The sequence below is a fragment of the Pleurodeles waltl genome, chromosome 5 (genome assembly GCF_031143425.1).
Source record: "Pleurodeles waltl isolate 20211129_DDA chromosome 5, aPleWal1.hap1.20221129, whole genome shotgun sequence".
Taxonomy (NCBI): Eukaryota; Metazoa; Chordata; class Amphibia; order Caudata; family Salamandridae; genus Pleurodeles; species Pleurodeles waltl.
In genome coordinates, this window is record NC_090444.1 from 765,811,210 (window position 1) to 765,834,333 (window position 23,124).

Sequence of the window (23,124 nt, forward strand, 5' to 3'; positions counted from 1 at the left end):
ATTTACACTCACGGGCAAAAATCACGCCCGGGAGTGGGCGGGTCAAAAAAAATGACGTCCAGCCGCTTTTGCGTGGTTTTTTAGCGCTTGGTCAGGCAGGCGTTAAGGGACCTGTGGGCTCGGAAGGAGCCCAGAGGTGCCCTCCCATGCCCCCAGGGACCCCCCCTGTCACCCTTGCCCACCCCAGGAGGACGCCTAAGGATGGAGGGACCCATCCCAGGGAACATAAGGTAAGTTCAGGTAAGTAATTTTTTATTTTATTTTTGTGGCATAGGGGGGCCTGATTTGTGCCACCCTACATGCCACTATGCCCAATGGCCATGCCCAGGGGACAGAAGTCCCCTGGACATGGCCATTGGGAAAGGGGGCATGACTCCTGTCTTTGCTAAGACAGGAGTCATTTCAATGGGGGTTGGGAGTCGGAAAAAATGGCGCAAATCGGGTTGAGGCAATATTTTTGCCTCAGCCTGACTTGCCCCATTTTTTGGCGCCCAAGCTCCATATTCCCCTACGCCGGCGCTGCCTGGTGTACGTAATTTTTTTTTTACGCACACCAGGCAGCGCCGCCGGCTAACGTCATTGAATAAATAAGGCGCCCGCATGGCGCTTCAGAATGGCGTTAGCCGGCGTTAGATTTGTTGACGCACAACTGCGTTGGCGCAGTTGTGCGTCGAAAAGTATAAATATGGCCCACAGCGACAATGACTTTGTATGCACTAGAAGTACAAATTGGAAGATGAACCATTTAGTATTACATTAGGCCACATAGTGAATCCAACACCCTCCCAAGCAATATGTAGCGGTGAAGGGGTGTGCAATATGTGTTTGCCCAGGTCTAACACCATGAGACACACAGCATGATGATGCTGACTCACATGTAGGTCACACAGAAATACTGAGGAAGTCCCAACATCATACATCCACACCTTACTTGATCACACAATCCTGCTCTGGTTTCTTCTTTCTCCATCACATGTACTTTAGGTATGTCGGTATTACCTCAGGGAGCATGTTACCTCTGACTACTTCTGATGCAACGTCACATGTAATGCTATGAATGTACAGCAAACATCAACCGCACATAAAAAATACTCATCTTTTGAATTTCACATATGAAGGACCAACTCAATGGACCACAGCATATGACATACATTCTCGTTGCCAACATGGTTGACTGTAGCACATGACACACAACTATGACATCTCCAATCATAAGTTAAATAAGCACCCATACATGAGGCAGTGGATGTGAAATATCAGTGGAAACAAGAAAATATCAACAGACCCCTGACATTAGTAAGTGTGACAATTGCAATCTCTGGAAGGAGCTTGTGTGACAAGAGGGGCATCAATTCCGAAAATGGAAAGCATGAGTGTCCCAGGTATGACAAGCAATGTTCACAACACATGCCCTGCACAGTCCATCCCTGGAAATAAGTCCTGCTACTGCCATGTGTTAAGTCTCTGCCCTCCCATCTATAAGGACTATCTGTATCCTGGGAATCATCATTAACATTCACCCGGAGTCCCTTTCTGACTCCTGTTTGCTTCCCTTTTGCATATGGTATGTTATAGAAGAACTACATTAGCTTCCATGGACTTCAGGTCCCATAATGCACTGCCTGGTAGTCGGTAAGACCTGTAATCTTCTGTCCATTGCTTCCTATGGGAAAAGTCCAGTTGTCCCTTTATACTGGATTCCCTCCTCTAGGAGCTCACACCTGTGACCTCTCTTGTGCAGCCCAGCCATGTGACTGCCCTGGCCTTGCTGCTGCCTGGAACTGCTTAGAAGCTGCCTTTCCCTAAAGCTCCCCGTTGTGCATTGGAGTATGATTCATTTGTGTTCCAGACCCCTTGTTGGATTGTGTTACAGTCCTGATTATTCCTGAACCTGCTCTCTGTTTACCCAGTCCTGTTCCTGCTTGTTCCAGTCAAAGTCTGCTCCCTGTTTCTCAGCCTTGTTCATGTTTATTTCTGCCAGAGCCTGCTTTCTGTTACCCAGACCTGTTCCAGGCTTTGTGTCAACCTGAGCCCGTCTTTGCCTCCTAGTTGGTTCCCTCACTTTCTGTTTCCTCTTGGGTTATTGTGTCTGGAAATGTCCTATCAGTCCTGACCTGTCTAGAAGTGCTTTCCTTTGTATTTGGTCTGGCACCTAGTTTCCGGGAGGCAAATCCAGCCCCATCCTTTGTCTGGTGTTGCATGCAGTCATTAGTGCCTAATAGTGACAGTGTGCTATGGCTGTATTCCAGGAATTGCCACTGTGTCTCCAGCTGGACCAAGGGCTAGTCTTGTGTATGTAAGTACAATCCTTGTTTGTGCCCTAAGGGTCCAGACACAGAATCACTTCTGCTTCCTCCTTTCTATGGGGCTTGCGTGGTGACTATCTGTAAGATTAATCTGCACAGAGGCACTGACGTTCACTGTTGCTGTGTGAAGTTCTGAGCCCTACCCTGTGTACAATCTTAGTGATAAATCCTGCATGTGTGTCCATTACTGACCCGTTCCATATTTGTTCACACTAAGGCTGCTCTGCCTTCACTTTGCTATTTTCTCTGCCTTACCATAGCTGGCCTTTCCACTTGTATGCCTTTAGCTGCTCTTCTGCTTTGGTACACTACTCCCTTGCGAGATACTCTGTGAACTCAAGGGGTGCCCCTAACAGACTCCTGACTAGACCTGCACGAAACCATAACACCATGGAGCCCAATCCTGACACACGGTACACATGCCCACACACTTGAACTGGACACTTCTGTGGAATGCACATCTGAAAATATGTGAACACATGCAGCCACCACCACAGCAACATAAGTAACATAGGTAATTCTTATGAGTCAAACTGACGTGTACATAAACTTTTATGGGTGGAATTAAGGCACAGTGTCTTAAGCACTGTACGTACCAAACATGTACACATGGCCGACAAATGGGTAGTTCACACACAAGTCTCCATGAAGTCGTAATCAACAATTAATGACATATGAGGGGTAACATTTCTGACATAGCACTCATCAGCCATCCTCAATCATTCCTGAGTTTTGTTTGTCGTGTGAAATGCAATGTCCCCAAAGTCAAACAACTACACACATCAAATGAGTCAACACATATTACAAACACATATTATCACTGTTGTACATCATTGATTGCCATCTGATGTAGATACCCATTTGTAACACATTCATACATGAGCATTACGTCCAGTGTATTGCATGCTGTTCCTTCTGAAGCACACATATTGTTGTTACAGATCATTCACACACAAAACACACAGTTGCATGCTCTACCACATGTGGCCAACCATTAGACCACACACTGCAGGTCATACCATCCTATCTTCATCTTGATACAGGGTGCATGCATGGTAAATAATTGAAAATCAAGCAACACAGTTTGATGCAAATGCGTTGAAAAATCACGCAAACAATGACTAAACATACATGGGCCCTTAGTATTAATTCCACCAGCGCACCACACGCATGCGGATAACCATTGAAATAGAAGTTTACATGTAATGCGTGTTTTTTTGCCGCACATGTAAGTTTATGCATCGGAAATATTCATGTAAACCTCATATGCATCAAAAAAATACACGCATGACGGAACACAGGCCACAAAGGGGACAGGCAGTGATGTAATACGAAATCCTGTTTACAGGCATAGTACAGTGGGTGTACTTTCAGTTTCACTTTACAGTCTGTGCTTTTTCTTGACTGTGTGGCTGTGTCTCGGTGTTGCTGGTGTCTGGATTGCATTTCTTGTATCTTGTGATGTCTTTCTTGTGTCTTTTGTGTATTCTATTTCTTTATTGTACCTGTTTATGTGCTTTTGTGTAGTTTAGTGTCTTTGTACTGGCGGATGTCTGTTTGGGGGTTACATTATTTGGGTTAGTTGGGGTTCTTAGGTTTGGGCAGTAAGTTTCCTTTTTAAATTTTTTTTTCCTTCCTTTTTGAACTTTTTCTGGTTTGCTTTGTTGTGCAAGGACATGTAAGGAAGGGCGAGGCAGACCCGCATGGGGGAGGAGGAGCTTGGGGGCTTTGTGTGGCTGGTGTGCCACTTTCTGCCATTAATGCTGGAGATGTGTGGGCATGTGATACAGGGGTATCACACAGAGGCAAGGCGGCTGCGGTGGGGCAAGGGGCTCTACCACCTCAAATGCGTATTACACACGAGCAGGAATGAGCACCAGCTGAAGCATCACTGGGCTGACCTGGTGGCCAGAGAACAGGATCTGCTGGACCACCTAGGTGTGGTGATCGGTGGCCCTGTTGGTGGGTATCACATTGACAGATGTGTACAGTAGAATGCTCCTGAGTGACAGTAGCAGATGTCTTGATGTGCTGCATGCAATGTTTGCACCAATGTTGAATGCAAGCAGCACAAACTGTTAGTGTCCCAATACTGAGATGTAGTCCACATGTCTATGCATGCTAACAATGCAGTCCTGAGGTTTGTTGAGTATTGTCCGACTATTACTGAGGGCCACATGTACCAAGCTATTTTTAATTGTCACAAACAACCTAGTTTTCAGATTTTATGTGTTTACTACACGAAAAAATGTTTATTCCAATGCACATCCCCAATTTGGCCATTCTGCTATCACATTGCCCAATCACAAAACAGGGTTTGCTAGTGGCATTTAGGAAGGGGCGTACCTTTCCTATTACAAAACAGGGTTTGCTAGTGGCATTTAGGAAGGGGCGTTCCTTTCCTATTAGTGAGTCGCATTCCACTGATTGATTGTTTGGTGACCACGAATGCTGCCACTAAACAATTGCAGTTACCACCAGTTTAAAGTTGGTGCTAACCCATTTGAAGAAGGGGAGGGCTCCCCATGGGATCCCTTTCCCTTTGTGAATGAATGCCCAAAAATTGTTTCAGAGCAGGAAGTGGTCCCATGGACCACTGGCTGCTTCAAAAAAATATTAAAGTCATTTTATTGCTTTTTTAAATGCTTTCTGTTTACCCTTGATGAAATAAGGCTGCATTTAAAAAGAAAATACATCTCAGTTTGAAAGCAGACATGACCTGGTGGTCTGCTGAACCCAGCTGGGCAGCATGCCTGTGAGTGCCGCCATTCCCAAGGGGTTTGCAATATGAGTCCTTCACCATTAAAATTCATGAGGTAGGCCATTTGCTACCCCAATTGTGATTTGCAAGCAGTGCCATTGACAGTGTTGTACCTCAGATCATCCTACTTGCAAATTGCGAGTTGCTAAGTCTCGCAATGTGTGACTCACAAAACCTGATCTTGGTACATGTGACTCTTAGTCACACATTTCAGGTGCAAAGACAATACCTGTGCCCATGAATTCTGTCAATGATGATCTGGTAAGACACTGTCAGCATACCACATTTCACTGTATCAGGGCAGCAAAGTGGGCAATCCATGTTTAGCACTACATTGTCATCATTACACACACATGATCCCTGCCATTATGTTGGCAAATGGGGCATACACGGCTTAGGGGACACTGCCAATGGGGTATTTGTTATCTACACACAACTGTGCCACATCTGTTATGGACCACTGAATGCATGATAATTACAGACTGAAAATTGAGCCACATGTCCATCACACAGTAACTCAGTAACCCATGATACACAAGAAACAATACCTGAGTCACTTGTATTGCAGTGCACTAGGGAAGTGCCATTGAAATTGTTACCCAAATACAAATCATAGCATGGTGTACCATCTGAAATGGATTAGCCACAAATGTTTGAAGTCAGGTTTAGCACCACATGATTGTTAGGCTCAGTGCATGTGTGCAGATGTGTATCTATCACTCACTGGAGTGTCAGTGTCAATGTGAGTTTGCAGTGGTATGTCTGTTGGAGTGTCTACCTGCAGGATCACCAGCTCACTCATATAAAATGTTACACACTGTGATATGTTGTCCACATGTTTGTACAGTGATCTGACATTGAGCATACATTTCCTTTCCATGTCTAAAAGGTGGACCTGCCCCTGTGCCATCGGGGAAGTGGCTTGACTTCAGGACCCAGACGTATCAAGTAAGTGTGACAATGTCTGTCCTGTGTAGTGATTGCAGCTGTTGTGTGAGTGACTCTTTTGTGTTGCAAGATATGATGACCTGGCAAATGATCTGATTTATTTATTGACTGGATGTTGACAAGTGTTCTGTGCAAGGATTAGAGATTCACAGGCAGAGAGTCATACTATGGGAGTCTTGTGTTGCGCAATAGACAGCAGCATGTGAACAAGGTGACTAGTAGCCACATGTAGGCCCACATGTGGCTTGCAAGTGCTCCAGTATCAGAATATTGTCACTAAGTCATACTCTCATTCTCACAAGACAGTGATGCATCAGTTTTCCACACATAATTGTGCATCCCTGTATTGTAATGTATATGTAGGAGTGTATGGGTAAGTGTCCCCCAGCATCTAGCCCCATACGTTGTACTCCATTTACGTGACACTTATGTGGTATGTGATAGGCGGGCCTGCAGGTCAAGGCCAGATGTGTACTGTCGTCAATGTAGGTGTTTTGGGAATTGTGTTGGCAGATCAGGTGTTGATGGTTGTCCACAACTGGACACAGAATGTAGATGTGAATGACCTATGGATATCTAATTCCTAGGTGGCAGCCCTCCTCACATGTTTTCCACTCACTAAATCCATGTACAAGTGGACATGGCTTCATGGTTGTCCTTGACAGTTGTGATGATGTATTGCATTCCCATTCCCTCTGAGGCACAGGGGTAGGGGAAAAACATATATGTAGGTAGATGTGATGGTCACAGTGTAGATAACTGTCATCTCATTCAAGAATGCATGTGTCCCAGACAACACTGACCCCTTATGATTAGCAACTGTATACCATCCTGCCAATTACATCTACAAATCACTAGTCTTGGGTGCCTTGAAGTTGACTCAGATGCTAAAGATTAGTCGTCCTGGCCCATGTGAAATAGTTGCTGCTTTTGCATTGTGACACATTGCACTACATGAATGCACAGATCACTTTATTTGGTTCAACTCTTATTGAGCTTTGCTGTGGTGTAAAAGACATGATGGGTAAGCAGCGTTGCCATTTCATTCATCAGGGACAGTATATCATCTGGACTGTGATTTGGACTGCATGTGCAAATTGAGGCAGAGTGTTAGGTTATCATCTGTACATGCATCACACAATGATGACACTGATGGTTGCCTGTCTAATTTTTACAGCTGCCAACATGGGTGTAGCGGAGATCAGAGCTTTCCAGAAGCGGGAAGGGAGATACAGACACATATTGGATGTCGAGTCGGGGTACCGAAGGATGGCAAGACACTATCAGAGAGATCGAACCACAGGAGAATGGTGGGCTTTCAGCCAAGGGGGGCCGCATTGGCCAAAAAGGTTGGAGCCACCACCACAACTGTAGCCAGTACCACAGCGGCCACCGTCACATCAGCTCCACCTGCTGCACCGTCAACCTCAGCACCACCACCCACCACACCTGCTGCAACTTCAACGTCTGCCCCACCGACCGCCACACTTGCTGGACCATCAACCTCGGCAACACAGACCACCGCACCTGCTGCTATGGACATGGCTGCAATAGCTGAGCTCCAGAGGGGTATGTGGAAAGTGTTGAAAAGGCTTCACACAATACAGAGGGATGTGGACAAAAATACCCAGAGGCTCAAGGCAATAAAAAAGACACTGAGGAGGGCAAACCTGTGAACTCTTGCCTCCCCACACCCCTAATTCACCCCTCTCCCTCCTCATTCCTCATCCACTACTAGGGGTGTAGTTTAGATAGGATAAGTAGGGTGGGGGGGTTCTTATTTTTACATGTTAGTTTGTGGGTGGGTGGGTGGTCGGTGGTTAATGTTGGGGCTTTTGTGTATTAAAAGAAAATACAAAAAATATATATTGGTTTATTATTAGTTAGAATATGTTGAGGTTAGTATATGTTGTCCTACATGTGTCTTGTCATATAAGTGGGGTGAAGGGCAAATGTTTAGAGTGTGTTGTTAAATGTGGTAAGTAAGCTTAGCATAGGGTAGTTAGAGCCAGTTGTGGGTAATGTATAGTTAGGATAGATTAGGTTAGTATAGGTGTGTTACATAGTTTTAGGTTCTGTTTCGTACATAGTTATTAAAGATTTAGGTACTCCCTTACTACATGTGTCATATGCTTGGGGCTTAGGGTCTTTGCATGAGTGTTCAGTGCCATTTGTCTGTTGGCCTGTGTATTCCATACTGCATCCACAACCCTCTCTTGACATGTTAATTCCCAATTCCAACTGAGCTGTCACATTGACAGCTACAACAAATCTAAATCTCAATGCAACTGCCGTCCATTGTTCCCACCTCTCAACGCGACTATGGTTCCCATGTATTGGACAGGTAGGTGTGCTTTTTAAGCTGTAATAGTTTAGATCCTGTGTCATGATTCTGGGAACTGTGGGACGTCTGCCTGCAGCCTGAAGTTGATGTCAACATTGCTAAACTGAGTAGTGCCAAATTCAGATGAGGTCAAGTATCCAAATTTCACGCCTATGTGTTTTATTTGTACTCCCAGCTGACGTTATTGGCCAAACACTCTTACACGTCCATTCCTGCTGTATGTTGTGGGTGAGGCATGCATGTTTTAAAAGCAAATGAAACATACACATGACTTGCTTGTAGGGGATGTGGCCAGCATTGACTTTCATCTTGTAGATACCTGGGCCCTGAATAATACTATTTTTGCACTGCATTTGCCTCATTTTCTGATGCAAAAGCAGAGCAAACTTACAAAATACAATGATATGTTGTACGTTTGTGCTGCTTTTGCTTAAAAAAAAAAAAATCAGAGCAGAAAAAGTAATAATCTGGGCCCTTGTGTGTTGATATTTGCCCACATTATTTCTGCACTCTGATATTGACAATCTGTGACGACAGACATGTTACATGCATCACAAATCTCCAGCAAAGTAGATGTGTCACATTACAGAGGGACAAAGTGAGTATGTAGGTGCTGTTTATTTTAAAGTGCTGTAGTGCAATATTTACATAGTCCGGGTCTGTGACCCCATTAGTGTAAAGCATTCTATTGTGACGCAACACAAGTGCAAGGTTGAGGGACATGCCATTTGACATGCTGAGATGAAGTGTTGTTCGGTGCAAAGGAACATGGATTGCCAATTGAGTAGTGAGAAACAATTGCAGTCCATAGTGGAAAGGTTAACAGTGTGTCAGTGAAGAGTGCATGTCACCAACTGTAGCAACACTGGCATGTTGTCAAGCACAGGACAAAGGGAAATCAGTGCCCATGTGGCATGTGCTGGTGCTACCGTGTACTTCTATGGGTGAAGATGATCTGTTCCACATCTTCATCCTCTGATATGTGCGTCGTCTCCTCTGCCCTTGATGGTGGTGGCAGAGGGTTGAGGGGGCAACACACACTTCAGTGGTTGGAGAATTGGACACCAAATTCCCGGCAGCTGCCATCTGTGGAACTAGATATGGCATAACTGCAGCAAGGAGGAGCTGCTGATTATTGAGTTAGGCAGCAATATCCCTGTGGTAGGCAGCCATGTCTGCCCTGAGGGAGGCCATTTCCCCATGCATGGAGTCAAGCTTGTTGTCATGCATGCAGCTGCAAGACTGGGAGGACAAGTGTTGTTGCAACTCTCTCACAGCAGTGGTGAGGTCTCTCACACACTGTTGGACTCCTTGCAATAGGGATTGTGTGACTTGTATGGCTGCTGTCTGTTCTGCAGACATCATGATGCACATGTGGATCCCCTCAAGGCTGGCTGCCATAGTTTGCATCCCCACCCGCACCTCCTTGGCCAGCTCCCACTGTACTCCCACTACTGTCCTCTCAAAGGTGGTCCCTGTGTCATCATTGTCCTCAGCTGTGTTTGATCTGACAGGTCACACTATTGGGGTGGTAGGTGGTTCATGTGGGATGTCTGATACATGTATATTCCTCCTTGTGATGGTAGGTGGTGTCTGGAGGGTTCCCAGGACATCTTGGAGGGTTTCCTGGCTGATGGTTGTCAGCTGGTCATCCAGCTCATCAGGGAAGTCCACGACAGACAGATCCACAAGAGAGCCATCGTCCTCTGCAATGAGATATTGTACAATTAGTGAGTCTGTGTGGTGCCAGTTGTAATATGACATCACAGACTTCCTATTGGTGGTACATTGTTATCTTGGTTACCATGCATTGTTCCTGTCATTAATGTTTGCAGTCTCTCAGCCCTATACCCCACCTGCATGTCACATGTAGTGTGGGCAGTTTGGGCAATTGTCTGCTTCACATCTTCTAAGTCTGGGTTGTGTCCATATTGTGGCTTACCACCTTCTTGTTCTCATCAACCCTCCCTTTGCTTCCATTTGCATGGTGAGGCCTTGCAATGATTGTTGGTGTGCTGATGCCACAGCAACACACATAACAGTATGGACCTGTCCCAGCCTATCATTTTTCACAAGCCCCTGTGCGGTGCTGAGACCTAGCACCATACCATGTAAGGCATTTCCATGAGACAATACAGGTGTGTTGGAAAATGGGTTATTGGTAGGGCAGGTAGGTACCTACACCTAGCAACAAGCCACAAACCTCCACAAAAGTACAGTTAGGTCTCAGTAAATTAATCCCAGCTCTACCCTTGGTAGCTTGGCATCGAGCGTCAAGGCTTAACTTAGGAGACAAAGTGTAAAGCATTCAAATATCACAAAACAGTAATTAAATAAAACACAGGAAACAGTTTAAAAATCCAAAACCAATTTATAAAAATAGCTTATATTTTTATCTTTAAAATGACACAAAAACGATTAAAATCGGTTCAGGGGAACCGGAGATATGAATTTTTTAAGTATTATTATTTTCTAGCGCTTAGAAACAAAAAGCGCCAATCGGTTCATCTGGTTGCACCAGGACCGGGGCAAAGTCAAACTTTCAGGCCGACCGCGATGGAGCCCTGCTCGGCTACAGGTCGCGGGAGGCCTCGGTTAAAAAGTTACCTTCTGACTTAGTCTTTATTTTGAAGTTTTTTTTCACCGGGACGAACCTGCCAGTTGGATCCGACCTCCTGGAGCCCTTGTCCGGATACGCGAAGTCGGTTTCCTCGGTGGTGATTTTTACCTTCGGACTTAGTCGTTTTTTCGAGATGAAAATCCTTCGACCGGGGTAAACCTGGATCTTGATCCGACGTCCGTGGAGCCCTTCTCGGATACGATGGCTGGAAGGTCCCGGTCAACTTTTTACGTTCGGACTTAGTCTCTTTTTTGGATGTTTTTCTTTACCGGGACGAACCACGAAGTCAGGCCGGGTCGCGGTTGAGGCAAGCCGGCTAGAATTTCCGCGTCGGGTCGGTCACTTTATGGAGCTTTTTTTCAAAAATTCTCCAATCTTTTCCAAACTTCTGGGGCTTCACCCAGATGTTCTTTTAAGGTTCTTTTGGGGTCCACAGCTCACCCCAAGGGTCCAGAAGTTCTGTGATGGTCCTTGGGAAGTGCGGACTTCAACTCCCAGAATACACCTGGCGCAAACTCCTTTTTGGCCACTGGACAGTGGTCAGCTGGTCACTTTTTCAGGAGTTGGTGCAGGGGACTCTGGTTAGCAATTTTTCACCTGTAGCAAACAGGGAGTCCCTCCTTGAACCAGTGGAAGCCAGGCAAAGTCCTTCTTGTGGTGAAGCCCAAGTGTGCAGCTGGTGCAGTCTTTCTGAGTGCAGGGTCCAGGTGCAGGCCAGGGGTCCAGCAGGGCAGTCCTTCTTCTCCTTGTAGTTCTTTCTTCTTGAAATTTGGTGGGGATCTGAGGCGTGGGTGCAGGTCTGCCAGTTTTATCCTTGCTCCTGGGTGAAAAGCAGGGGGGCCCTGGTCCTCCAATCAGGGACAGGGTCGTCCCCCTGTGATGACCACTTCCTGGGAAGTGTGGCAAAAATCCATCCCAGAAGGCAACAGTCTCTAAAAATCCAAAATGTACACGGAAGTGAGTGCCAAACAAGTAAGGCCTCAACTTCTTCAGGGACCAAACCACAGCAAAGGCCTCCCTCTCAATGGCACTCCATTTTTTCTCTCTGGGGAGTAGTCGCCTGCTGATGAAGGCAACTGGGTGATCATGGCCCTCTTCATTAACTTGTGCTAACACTGCCCCAATCCCTTCCTCTGAAGCATCTGTTTGCACTACAAACTCCTTGCTATAGTCAGGGGCCAGTAACACTGGTGCTGAACACGTAGCCTGTTTTAGGGTGTCAAAAGCTTTCTGACACTCTGGGGTCCAAATGACCTTCTTGGGTTGTTTCTTGGAGGTAAGCTCAGTCAGAGGGGCCACTATGGTCCCAAAATTCTGAACAAACCTCCTGTAATACCCAGTCAGGCCAAGAAAGGCCCTGACCTGAGTCTGGGTTTTTGGAGCCTCCCAATCCAGGATAGTCTGGATCTTGGGCTGGAGAGGTTGTACATGGCCTCCACCAACAAGGTGGCCCAGGTACACAACAGAACTTTGCCCTATCTGGCACTTGCTTGCCTTGATAGTCAGGCCTGCTTGAAGCAGGGCCTGAAGCACTTCCTTCAGGTGGACCAGGTGGTCCCTCCAGGTGGAACTAAATACAGCTATATCATCTAGATAAGCTGCACTAAAAGATTCCAACCCAGATAGGACTCTATTCACCAACCGTTGGAAGGTGGCAGGAGCATTTTTCATGCCAAAGGGCATCACCTTGAACTGAAAGTGGCCCTCTGGTGTGGAAAATGCTGACCTCTCCTTAGCTCTTGGACTTAAGGCAATCTGCCAATATCCTGAGGTCAGATCAAATGTGCTCAGGAATTTGGCAGCCCCCAACCTGTAAATGAGCTCATCAGCTCTAGGTATGGGGTGAGCATCAGTCCTAGTGACTGCATTTAGACCTCTGTAGTCCACACAGAATCTTAATTCTTTCTTCCCACCTTGGGGATTAGCTTTGGGCACCAGTACCACTGGACTGGACCAAGGACTATCAGAGGGCTCAATTACCTTCAGGTCCAACATCTTAGCCACTTCAGCTTTGATGTTGGCCTTGACCTGGTCAGACAGCCTGTACAGCTTGTTCTTGACAGGCAAGCTGTCACCAGTGTCAACATCATGGACACACCAATTGGTGAGTCCAGGGGTCAGGGAGAACAGACTAGCAAACTGTCCCAAGACTTGCTTACAGTCTTGTTGTTGCTGATCTGTCAATTTGGGAGAGAGTACCACTCCCTCCACTGACCCATCTTTTTCCTTTGAGGACAGGAGGTCTGGCAGAGGTTCACCCTCCTCCTCCTTCCCTTCATCAGTGACCATCAGCATGGTCATGTCTGCCCTGTCCTGGTGGGGTTTCATCCTGTTTACATGCAGGATCCTGTGAGGATTCCTGGGGGTGCCAAGGTCCACCAAGTAGGTGACCTCACCTTTTTTTTCCAGAATTGGATAGGGCCCAGTCCATTTGGCCTGTAGTGCCCTAGGAGCCATGGGCTCCAAAACCCACACCAGCTGTCCTGGGTGATACTCAGGCATGGTAGCCTTTTGATCATGCCAGAGCTTCATGAGCTCCTGACTGGCCTCCAGGTTTCTGCTTGCCTTCTTCATATACTCAGCCATGCGAGACCGCAGGCCTAGTACATAATCCAGCACATTCTCCTTGGATTCCTTGAGAGGCTTTTCCCAAGACTCTCTCACCAAGCACAATGGGCCTCTTACAGGGTGCCCAAACAGTAACTCAAAGGGGCTGAATCCAACCCCCTTCTGTGGCACCTCCCTGTAGGCAAACAGCAGGCATGGGAGGAGGACATCCCATCTCCTCCTGAGTTTGTCAGACAAACCCATGATCATGCCCTTCAGGGTCTTATTGAATCTTTCCACCAGACCATTGGTCTGTGGATGGTAGGGTGTGCTGAACTTATAAGTAACACCACACTCCTCCCACATGGCTTTCAGATAGGCTGACATAAAGTTTGTGCCCCTATCTGAGACCACCTCCTTTGGGAATCCCACTCTGGTGAACACACCAAGTAGGGCCCTAGCCACTGTGGGAGCAGTGACTGTCCGGAGGGGTATTGCCTCAGGGTACCTGGTGGCATGGTCCACTACCACCACAATGTACCTGTTACCTGAAGCAGTTGGTGGGTCTAGGGGACCAACAATGTCAATCCCCACCCTCTCAAAGGGAGTCCCAACCACTGGCAGTGGAATCAAGGGAGCCTTTGGTTTGCCCCCTGTCTTGCCACTGGCTTGACAGGTGACACAGGAGCTGCAAAACTCCCTAACTTTTTCTGACATTTCGGGCCAAAAAAAATGGTTGACCAGCCTGCTCCAGGTCTTGGTCTGTCCCAAATGACCAGCTAAGGGGATATCATGGCTTAAGGTAAGGAGGAATTCTCTATACTTTTGGGGGACCACTACTCTCCTAGTAGCCCCTTCTTTAAGGGTCCTAGCCTCAGTGTAGAGAACTCCATCCTCCCAGTAAACCTTGTGGGTACCACTGGTATCCCCTTGTTCTTGCCTGGCAGCAGTCTGCCTCAGGCCCTCAAGAGTGGGACACTCTCTTTGTCCCTGGCACAAATCTTCTCTGGTGGGCCCACCTGCCCCTTGCAGTTCTGCCAAGTCAGGCAGAGTTTGCAGGGAAGGTGTCCCTCCCTCAGAGTTCAGATCCTCCCGCTCAGGGTTGGATTCTCCCTGACCCTCTGTACTTGTTGGGGCTGGCAAGCCAGACCCAGTGCCTTTTCTCTTTCTCTTGGAGGCTTGGCCCATTGTTCCAGGGTCCAAGTGTCCAGCATTCCCCTGTTGTGCTGCCTGTGACCTGGTCACAGCACACACCCATTCAGGGAGGTCCAGCATCTGTGCATGGACCCTTCTCTCCACTTCTGACCATTCAGATGCTTCAAGATCATTTCCCAGCAGACACTCTACTGGGAGGGCAGGAGCTACAGCTACTTTTTTAGGGCCAGTCACACCTCCCCATTCCAGACTCACCATAGCCATGGGATGGAGTTTGGTTCTGGTATCTGCATAAGTCACCTGGTGGAAGACACCAGGTAAGACCTGCTCTGGAGAAACCAGCTTTTCTGCAACCATTGTCACACTGGCTCCTGTATCTCTCAGAGCTTCCACTTCAGTCCCATTGACTTTAGGCCTCTGCCTATACCTCTGCATGATGGGAGGTAAGGTGGCCATAGTTGCAATGTCCACCCCACCCACGGATACTAAGGTGACTTCAGTGTACCCTGATTCCACCCCTGGGCCAACTTCCACCCCCAACCCTACACTAGCAATCCCCTGGGATTGCCCACCAGTGGGGGGCTTCTTGGTGCAGATAGCATCTCCTCTTTTATGTCCTGGCTGATAACAGTCAAAACACTTGCCGGCCTTAGCAAGTTCCTGAAACTTTCCTGCTTTAGCAGGATCAAAATTCTTTCCCTGATACCCTTTCCCTTTAAAAGTGAATTGGCTCGGGGTTCCCCCTCCCTGAGAAGTTTTTGGGGACTCTTGTGAGGACTCTTTGGGTTTTTTGTCGTCTTTCCCCTGGTTCTTCCCCTGAGAAGAACCATGTCCTCCCTTTTTCTGATCACCCCCTGGGGGTCTCTGGTTAACTCTAGTTCTTAACCAGTCATCTGCTGCCTCCCCCAGCTCTCTGGGGTTGGTCAACCTAGAGTCTACTAGATACTGGCGGAGCCTCTCTTGGACACAATTAGTTAGAAGGTGCTCCCTCATAATCAAATTGTACAGCCCCTCAAAGGTACTTACCCTGTTGCCCTGTATCCAGCCCTCCAGTGCTTTTACTGAAATGTCCACAAAGTCCACCCAGGACTGGGTGCTTGTCTTTTGGGTGTCCCTAAACTTAAGCCTATACTGCTCTGGGGTTAGACCAAACTTTTTAGTCAAGCAACTCTTCATACTGGGGTATGAGTCTGCATCCTCCCCACTCATGGTTAGGAGCCTATCCCTCCCAGAGTTGGGAACTAACTCCCAAAGGAGTGAACCCCAGTACTGAGGCTTGACTTTCCTCATCTGGAGGGCCCTCTCAAAGGCCCCCAGCCACTTATCTATGTCATCCCCCTCTACATAGGCAGGAACCACCCCTTTGGGTAATCTGGGGGCAAAACCCCCACCCAGGGACACCTCAGTTTCTTTCTCGCTGCCTCCATCTTTTTTTTCTTTGCTTGCCCACTTTTTCTTTACTAGGGCAAGCTTATCTGCTTCCAAAGCTATGTAGGCTAGCTGGGCTTCCAGCTCTCTTTCCCTGATGGATGGGTTCTCTCCTCCTGAAAGGACCCTCTTCCTACCACTAGCTTTGGGTCTGCCCCTAGTGACTGTATCCAGTGAGGACCGTTCCTCCTCTTCCTCACTTGGGGTCTGATGCCTTCCCTCCCCTGAGTGGTTAGAGTTAGCATCTTCCTCTTTTTCTTCTTCCTCTGGAGCTTCCTCTGTCTCTACCTCTTGTGCCTCAGCCCATGCTGTCAGGGATTTAATCAGGATTTGCTTCCTGAGATCAGGGGTTGCAGGCAACCCCCTCTCAATACACAACCACCTAAGCTGGACTACTGTCAGTGTGGGTAGGCTAGCCAGATCAAGCTCCATGGTTCCCTAGTTTTGTGTCAACAAAAACTTTTTGCAAAAATTGGAAACAAGAATTTAGAAAAATTACAAAAATTCAATAATTGAAATTAATCCAAATTAATTAAAAAAAAAAATTAAAATTAAAAATTAAAAACAATTTTTGCACTAGGACAATTTAAAGGATTTTTAATTTGTTTTATCTAAAACTGTAACATGATATTGAACACAAGTACAGGATCCCGTCGCTGCTTCCAATTATGATGGAAAATGGGTTATTGGTAGGGCAGGTAGGTACCTACACCTAGCAACAAGCCACAAACCTCCACAAAAGTACAGTTAGGTCTCAGTAAATTAATCCCAGCTCTACCCTTGGTAGCTTGGCATCGAGCGTCAAGGCTTAACTTAGGAGACAAAGTGTAAAGCATTCAAATATCACAAAACAGTAATTAAATAAAACACAGGAAACAGTTTAAAAATCCAAAACCAATTTATAAAAATAGCTTATATTTTTATCTTTAAAATGACACAAAAACGATTAAAATCGGTTCAGGGGAACCGGAGATATGAATTTTTAAAGTATTATTATTTTCTAGCGCTTAGAAACAAAAAGCGCCAATCGGGTCATCTGGTTGCACCAGGACCGGGGCAAAGTCAAACTTTCAGGCCGACCGCGATGGAGCCCTGCTCGGCTACAGGTCGCGGGAGGCCTCGGTTAAAAAGTTACCTTCTGACTTAGTCTTTATTTTGAAGTTTTTCTTCACCGGGACGAACCTGCCAGTTGGATCCGACCTCCTGGAGCCCTTGTCCGGATACGCGAAGTCGGTTTCCTCGGTGGTGATTTTTACCTTCGGACTTAGTCGTTTTTTCGAGATGAAAATCCTTCGACCGGGGTAAACCTGGATCTTGATCCGACGTCCGTGGAGCCCTTCTCGGATACGATGGCTGGAAGGTCCCGGTCAACTTTTTACGTTCGGACTTAGTCTCTTTTTTGGATGTTTTTCTTTACCGGGACGAACCACGAAGTCAGGCCGGGTCGCGGTTGAGGCAAGCCGGCTAGAATTTCCGCGTCGGGTCGGTCACTTTATGGAGCTTTTTTTCAAAAATTCTCCAATCTTTTCCAAACTTCTGGGGCTTCACCCAGATGTTCTTTTAAGGTTCTTTTGGGGTCCACAGCTCACCCCAAGGGTCCAGAAGTTCTGTGATGGTCCTTGGGAAGTGCGGACTTCAACTCCCAGAATACACCTGGCGCAAACTCCTTTTTGGCCACTGGACAGTGGTCAGCTGGTCACTTTTTCAGGAGTTGGTGCAGGGGACTCTGGTTAGCAATTTTTCACCTGTAGCAAACAGGGAGTCCCTCCTTGAACCAGTGGAAGCCAGGCAAAGTCCTTCTTGTGGTGAAGCCCAAGTGTGCAGCTGGTGCAGTCTTTCTGAGTGCAGGGTCCAGGTGCAGGCCAGGGGTCCAGCAGGGCAGTCCTTCTTCTCCTTGTAGTTCTTTCTTCTTGAAATTTGGTGGGGATCTGAGGCGTGGGTGCAGGTCTGCCAGTTTTATCCTTGCTCCTGGGTGAAAAGCAGGGGGGCCCTGGTCCTCCAATCAGGGACAGGGTCGTCCCCCTGTGATGACCACTTCCTGGGAAGTGTGGCAAAAATCCATCCCAGAAGGCAACAGTCTCTAAAAATCCAAAATGTACACGGAAGTGAGTGCCAAACAAGTAAGGCCTCAACTTCTTCAGGGACCAAACCACAGCAAAGGCCTCCCTCTCAATGGCACTCCATTTTTTCTCTCTGGGGAGTAGTCGCCTGCTGATGAAGGCAACTGGGTGATCATGGCCCTCTTCATTAACTTGTGCTAACACTGCCCCAATCCCTTCCTCTGAAGCATCTGTTTGCACTACAAACTCCTTGCTATAGTCAGGGGCCAGTAACACTGGTGCTGAACACGTAGCCTGTTTTAGGGTGTCAAAAGCTTTCTGACACTCTGGGGTCCAAATGACCTTCTTGGGTTGTTTCTTGGAGGTAAGCTCAGTCAGAGGGGCCACTATGGTCCCAAAATTCTGAACAAACCTCCTGTAATACCCAGTCAGGCCAAGAAAGGCCCTGACCTGAGTCTGGGTTTTTGGAGCCTCCCAATCCAGGATAGTCTGGATCTTGGGCTGGAGAGGTTGTACATGGCCTCCACCAACAAGGTGGCCCAGGTACACAACAGAACTTTGCCCTATCTGGCACTTGCTTGCCTTGATAGTCAGGCCTGCTTGAAGCAGGGCCTGAAGCACTTCCTTCAGGTGGACCAGGTGGTCCCTCCAGGTGGAACTAAATACAGCTATATCATCTAGATAAGCTGCACTAAAAGATTCCAACCCAGATAGGACTCTATTCACCAACCGTTGGAAGGTGGCAGGAGCATTTTTCATGCCAAAGGGCATCACCTTGAACTGAAAGTGGCCCTCTGGTGTGGAAAATGCTGACCTCTCCTTAGCTCTTGGACTTAAGGCAATCTGCCAATATCCTGAGGTCAGATCAAATGTGCTCAGGAATTTGGCAGCCCCCAACCTGTAAATGAGCTCATCAGCTCTAGGTATGGGGTGAGCATCAGTCCTAGTGACTGCATTTAGACCTCTGTAGTCCACACAGAATCTTAATTCTTTCTTCCCACCTTGGGGATTAGCTTTGGGCACCAGTACCACTGGACTGGACCAAGGACTATCAGAGGGCTCAATTACCTTCAGGTCCAACATCTTAGCCACTTCAGCTTTGATGTTGGCCTTGACCTGGTCAGACAGCCTGTACAGCTTGTTCTTGACAGGCAAGCTGTCACCAGTGTCAACATCATGGACACACCAATTGGTGAGTCCAGGGGTCAGGGAGAACAGACTAGCAAACTGTCCCAAGACTTGCTTACAGTCTTGTTGTTGCTGATCTGTCAATTTGGGAGAGAGTACCACTCCCTCCACTGACCCATCTTTTTCCTTTGAGGACAGGAGGTCTGGCAGAGGTTCACCCTCCTCCTCCTTCCCTTCATCAGTGACCATCAGCATGGTCATGTCTGCCCTGTCCTGGTGGGGTTTCATCCTGTTTACATGCAGGATCCTGTGAGGATTCCTGGGGGTGCCAAGGTCCACCAAGTAGGTGACCTCACCTTTTTTTTCCAGAATTGGATAGGGCCCAGTCCATTTGGCCTGTAGTGCCCTAGGAGCCATGGGCTCCAAAACCCACACCAGCTGTCCTGGGTGATACTCAGGCATGGTAGCCTTTTGATCATGCCAGAGCTTCATGAGCTCCTGACTGGCCTCCAGGTTTCTGCTTGCCTTCTTCATATACTCAGCCATGCGAGACCGCAGGCCTAGTACATAATCCAGCACATTCTCCTTGGATTCCTTGAGAGGCTTTTCCCAAGACTCTCTCACCAAGCACAATGGGCCTCTTACAGGGTGCCCAAACAGTAACTCAAAGGGGCTGAATCCAACCCCCTTCTGTGGCACCTCCCTGTAGGCAAACAGCAGGCATGGGAGGAGGACATCCCATCTCCTCCTGAGTTTGTCAGACAAACCCATGATCATGCCCTTCAGGGTCTTATTGAATCTTTCCACCAGACCATTGGTCTGTGGATGGTAGGGTGTGCTGAACTTATAAGTAACACCACACTCCTCCCACATGGCTTTCAGATAGGCTGACATAAAGTTTGTGCCCCTATCTGAGACCACCTCCTTTGGGAATCCCACTCTGGTGAACACACCAAGTAGGGCCCTAGCCACTGTGGGAGCAGTGACTGTCCGGAGGGGTATTGCCTCAGGGTACCTGGTGGCATGGTCCACTACCACCACAATGTACCTGTTACCTGAAGCAGTTGGTGGGTCTAGGGGACCAACAATGTCAATCCCCACCCTCTCAAAGGGAGTCCCAACCACTGGCAGTGGAATCAAGGGAGCCTTTGGTTTGCCCCCTGTCTTGCCACTGGCTTGACAGGTGACACAGGAGCTGCAAAACTCCCTAACTTTTTCTGACATTTCGGGCCAAAAAAAATGGTTGACCAGCCTGCTCCAGGTCTTGGTCTGTCCCAAATGACCAGCTAAGGGGATATCATGGCTTAAGGTAAGGAGGAATTCTCTATACTTTTGGGGGACCACTACTCTCCTAGTAGCCCCTTCTTTAAGGGTCCTAGCCTCAGTGTAGAGAACTCCATCCTCCTAGTAAACCTTGTGGGTACCACTGGTATCCCCTTGTTCTTGCCTGGCAGCAGTCTGCCTCAGGCCCTCAAGAGTGGGACACTCTCTTTGTCCCTGGCACAAATCTTCTCTGGTGGGCCCACCTGCCCCTTGCAGTTCTGCCAAGTCAGGCAGAGTTTGCAGGGAAGGTGTCCCTCCCTCAGAGTTCAGATCCTCCCGCTCAGGGTTGGATTCTCCCTGACCCTCTGTACTTGTTGGGGCTGGCAAGCCAGACCCAGTGCCTTTTCTCTTTCTCTTGGAGGCTTGGCCCATTGTTCCAGGGTCCAAGTGTCCAGCATTCCCCTGTTGTGCTGCCTGTGACCTGGTCACAGCACACACCCATTCAGGGAGGTCCAGCATCTGTGCATGGACCCTTCTCTCCACTTCTGACCATTCAGATGCTTCAAGATCATTTCCCAGCAGACACTCTACTGGGAGGGCAGGAGCTACAGCTACTTTTTTAGGGCCAGTCACACCTCCCCATTCCAGACTCACCATAGCCATGGGATGGAGTTTGGTTCTGGTATCTGCATAAGTCACCTGGTGGAAGACACCAGGTAAGACCTGCTCTGGAGAAACCAGCTTTTCTGCAACCATTGTCACACTGGCTCCTGTATCTCTCAGAGCTTCCACTTCAGTCCCATTGACTTTAGGCCTCTGCCTATACCTCTGCATGATGGGAGGTAAGGTGGCCATAGTTGCAATGTCCACCCCACCCACGGATACTAAGGTGACTTCAGTGTACCCTGATTCCACCCCTGGGCCAACTTCCACCCCCAACCCTACACTAGCAATCCCCTGGGATTGCCCACCAGTGGGGGGCTTCTTGGTGCAGATAGCATCTCCTCTTTTATGTCCTGGCTGATAACAGTCAAAACACTTGCCGGCCTTAGCAAGTTCCTGAAACTTTCCTGCTTTAGCAGGATCAAAATTCTTTCCCTGATACCCTTTCCCTTTAAAAGTGAATTGGCTCGGGGTTCCCCCTCCCTGAGAAGTTTTTGGGGACTCTTGTGAGGACTCTTTGGGTTTTTTGTCGTCTTTCCCCTGGTTCTTCCCCTGAGAAGAACCATGTCCTCCCTTTTTCTGATCACCCCCTGGGGGTCTCTGGTTAACTCTAGTTCTTAACCAGTCATCTGCTGCCTCCCCCAGCTCTCTGGGGTTGGTCAACCTAGAGTCTACTAGATACTGGCGGAGCCTCTCTTGGACACAATTAGTTAGAAGGTGCTCCCTCATAATCAAATTGTACAGCCCCTCAAAGGTACTTACCCTGTTGCCCTGTATCCAGCCCTCCAGTGCTTTTACTGAAATGTCCACAAAGTCCACCCAGGACTGGGTGCTTGTCTTTTGGGTGTCCCTAAACTTAAGCCTATACTGCTCTGGGGTTAGACCAAACTTTTTAGTCAAGCAACTCTTCATACTGGGGTATGAGTCTGCATCCTCCCCACTCATGGTTAGGAGCCTATCCCTCCCAGAGTTGGGAACTAACTCCCAAAGGAGTGAACCCCAGTACTGAGGCTTGACTTTCCTCATCTGGAGGGCCCTCTCAAAGGCCCCCAGCCACTTATCTATGTCATCCCCCTCTACATAGGCAGGAACCACCCCTTTGGGTAATCTGGGGGCAAAACCCCCACCCAGGGACACCTCAGTTTCTTTCTCGCTGCCTCCATCTTTTTTTTCTTTGCTTGCCCACTTTTTCTTTACTAGGGCAAGCTTATCTGCTTCCAAAGCTATGTAGGCTAGCTGGGCTTCCAGCTCTCTTTCCCTGATGGATGGGTTCTCTCCTCCTGAAAGGACCCTCTTCCTACCACTAGCTTTGGGTCTGCCCCTAGTGACTGTATCCAGTGAGGACCGTTCCTCCTCTTCCTCACTTGGGGTCTGATGCCTTCCCTCCCCTGAGTGGTTAGAGTTAGCATCTTCCTCTTTTTCTTCTTCCTCTGGAGCTTCCTCTGTCTCTACCTCTTGTGCCTCAGCCCATGCTGTCAGGGATTTAATCAGGATTTGCTTCCTGAGATCAGGGGTTGCAGGCAACCCCCTCTCAATACACAACCACCTAAGCTGGACTACTGTCAGTGTGGGTAGGCTAGCCAGATCAAGCTCCATGGTTCCCTAGTTTTGTGTCAACAAAAACTTTTTGCAAAAATTGGAAACAAGAATTTAGAAAAATTACAAAAATTCAATAATTGAAATTAATCCAAATTAATTAAAAAAAAAAATTAAAATTAAAAATTAAAAACAATTTTTGCACTAGGACAATTTAAAGGATTTTTAATTTGTTTTATCTAAAACTGTAACATGATATTGAACACAAGTACAGGATCCCGTCGCTGCTTCCAATTATGATGGAAAATGGGTTATTGGTAGGGCAGGTAGGTACCTACACCTAGCAACAAGCCACAAACCTCCAC

At 47.7% G+C, this 23,124-nt stretch overlaps 1 protein-coding gene across 2 annotated transcripts in view; it reads right to left on the reverse strand.

Moving 5' to 3' along the window:
- The window catches only part of SLC24A3 (solute carrier family 24 member 3), a 1,392,829-nt gene that overhangs the window by 131,109 nt on the left and 1,238,596 nt on the right, over positions 1-23,124 (reverse strand). Inside the window, exon 16 of one of the 2 annotated variants that reach the window (XM_069234728.1) lies at positions 9,929-10,065. The exons of the other annotated variant lie outside the window; for it this stretch is intronic. Within the exon in view, the coding sequence (XP_069090829.1) occupies positions 10,000-10,065 (66 nt within the window). The 3' untranslated portion in view covers positions 9,929-9,999. Of the gene's footprint in view, positions 1-9,928; positions 10,066-23,124 lie in introns of those variants that run through there. 2 annotated transcript variants of the gene reach the window in all.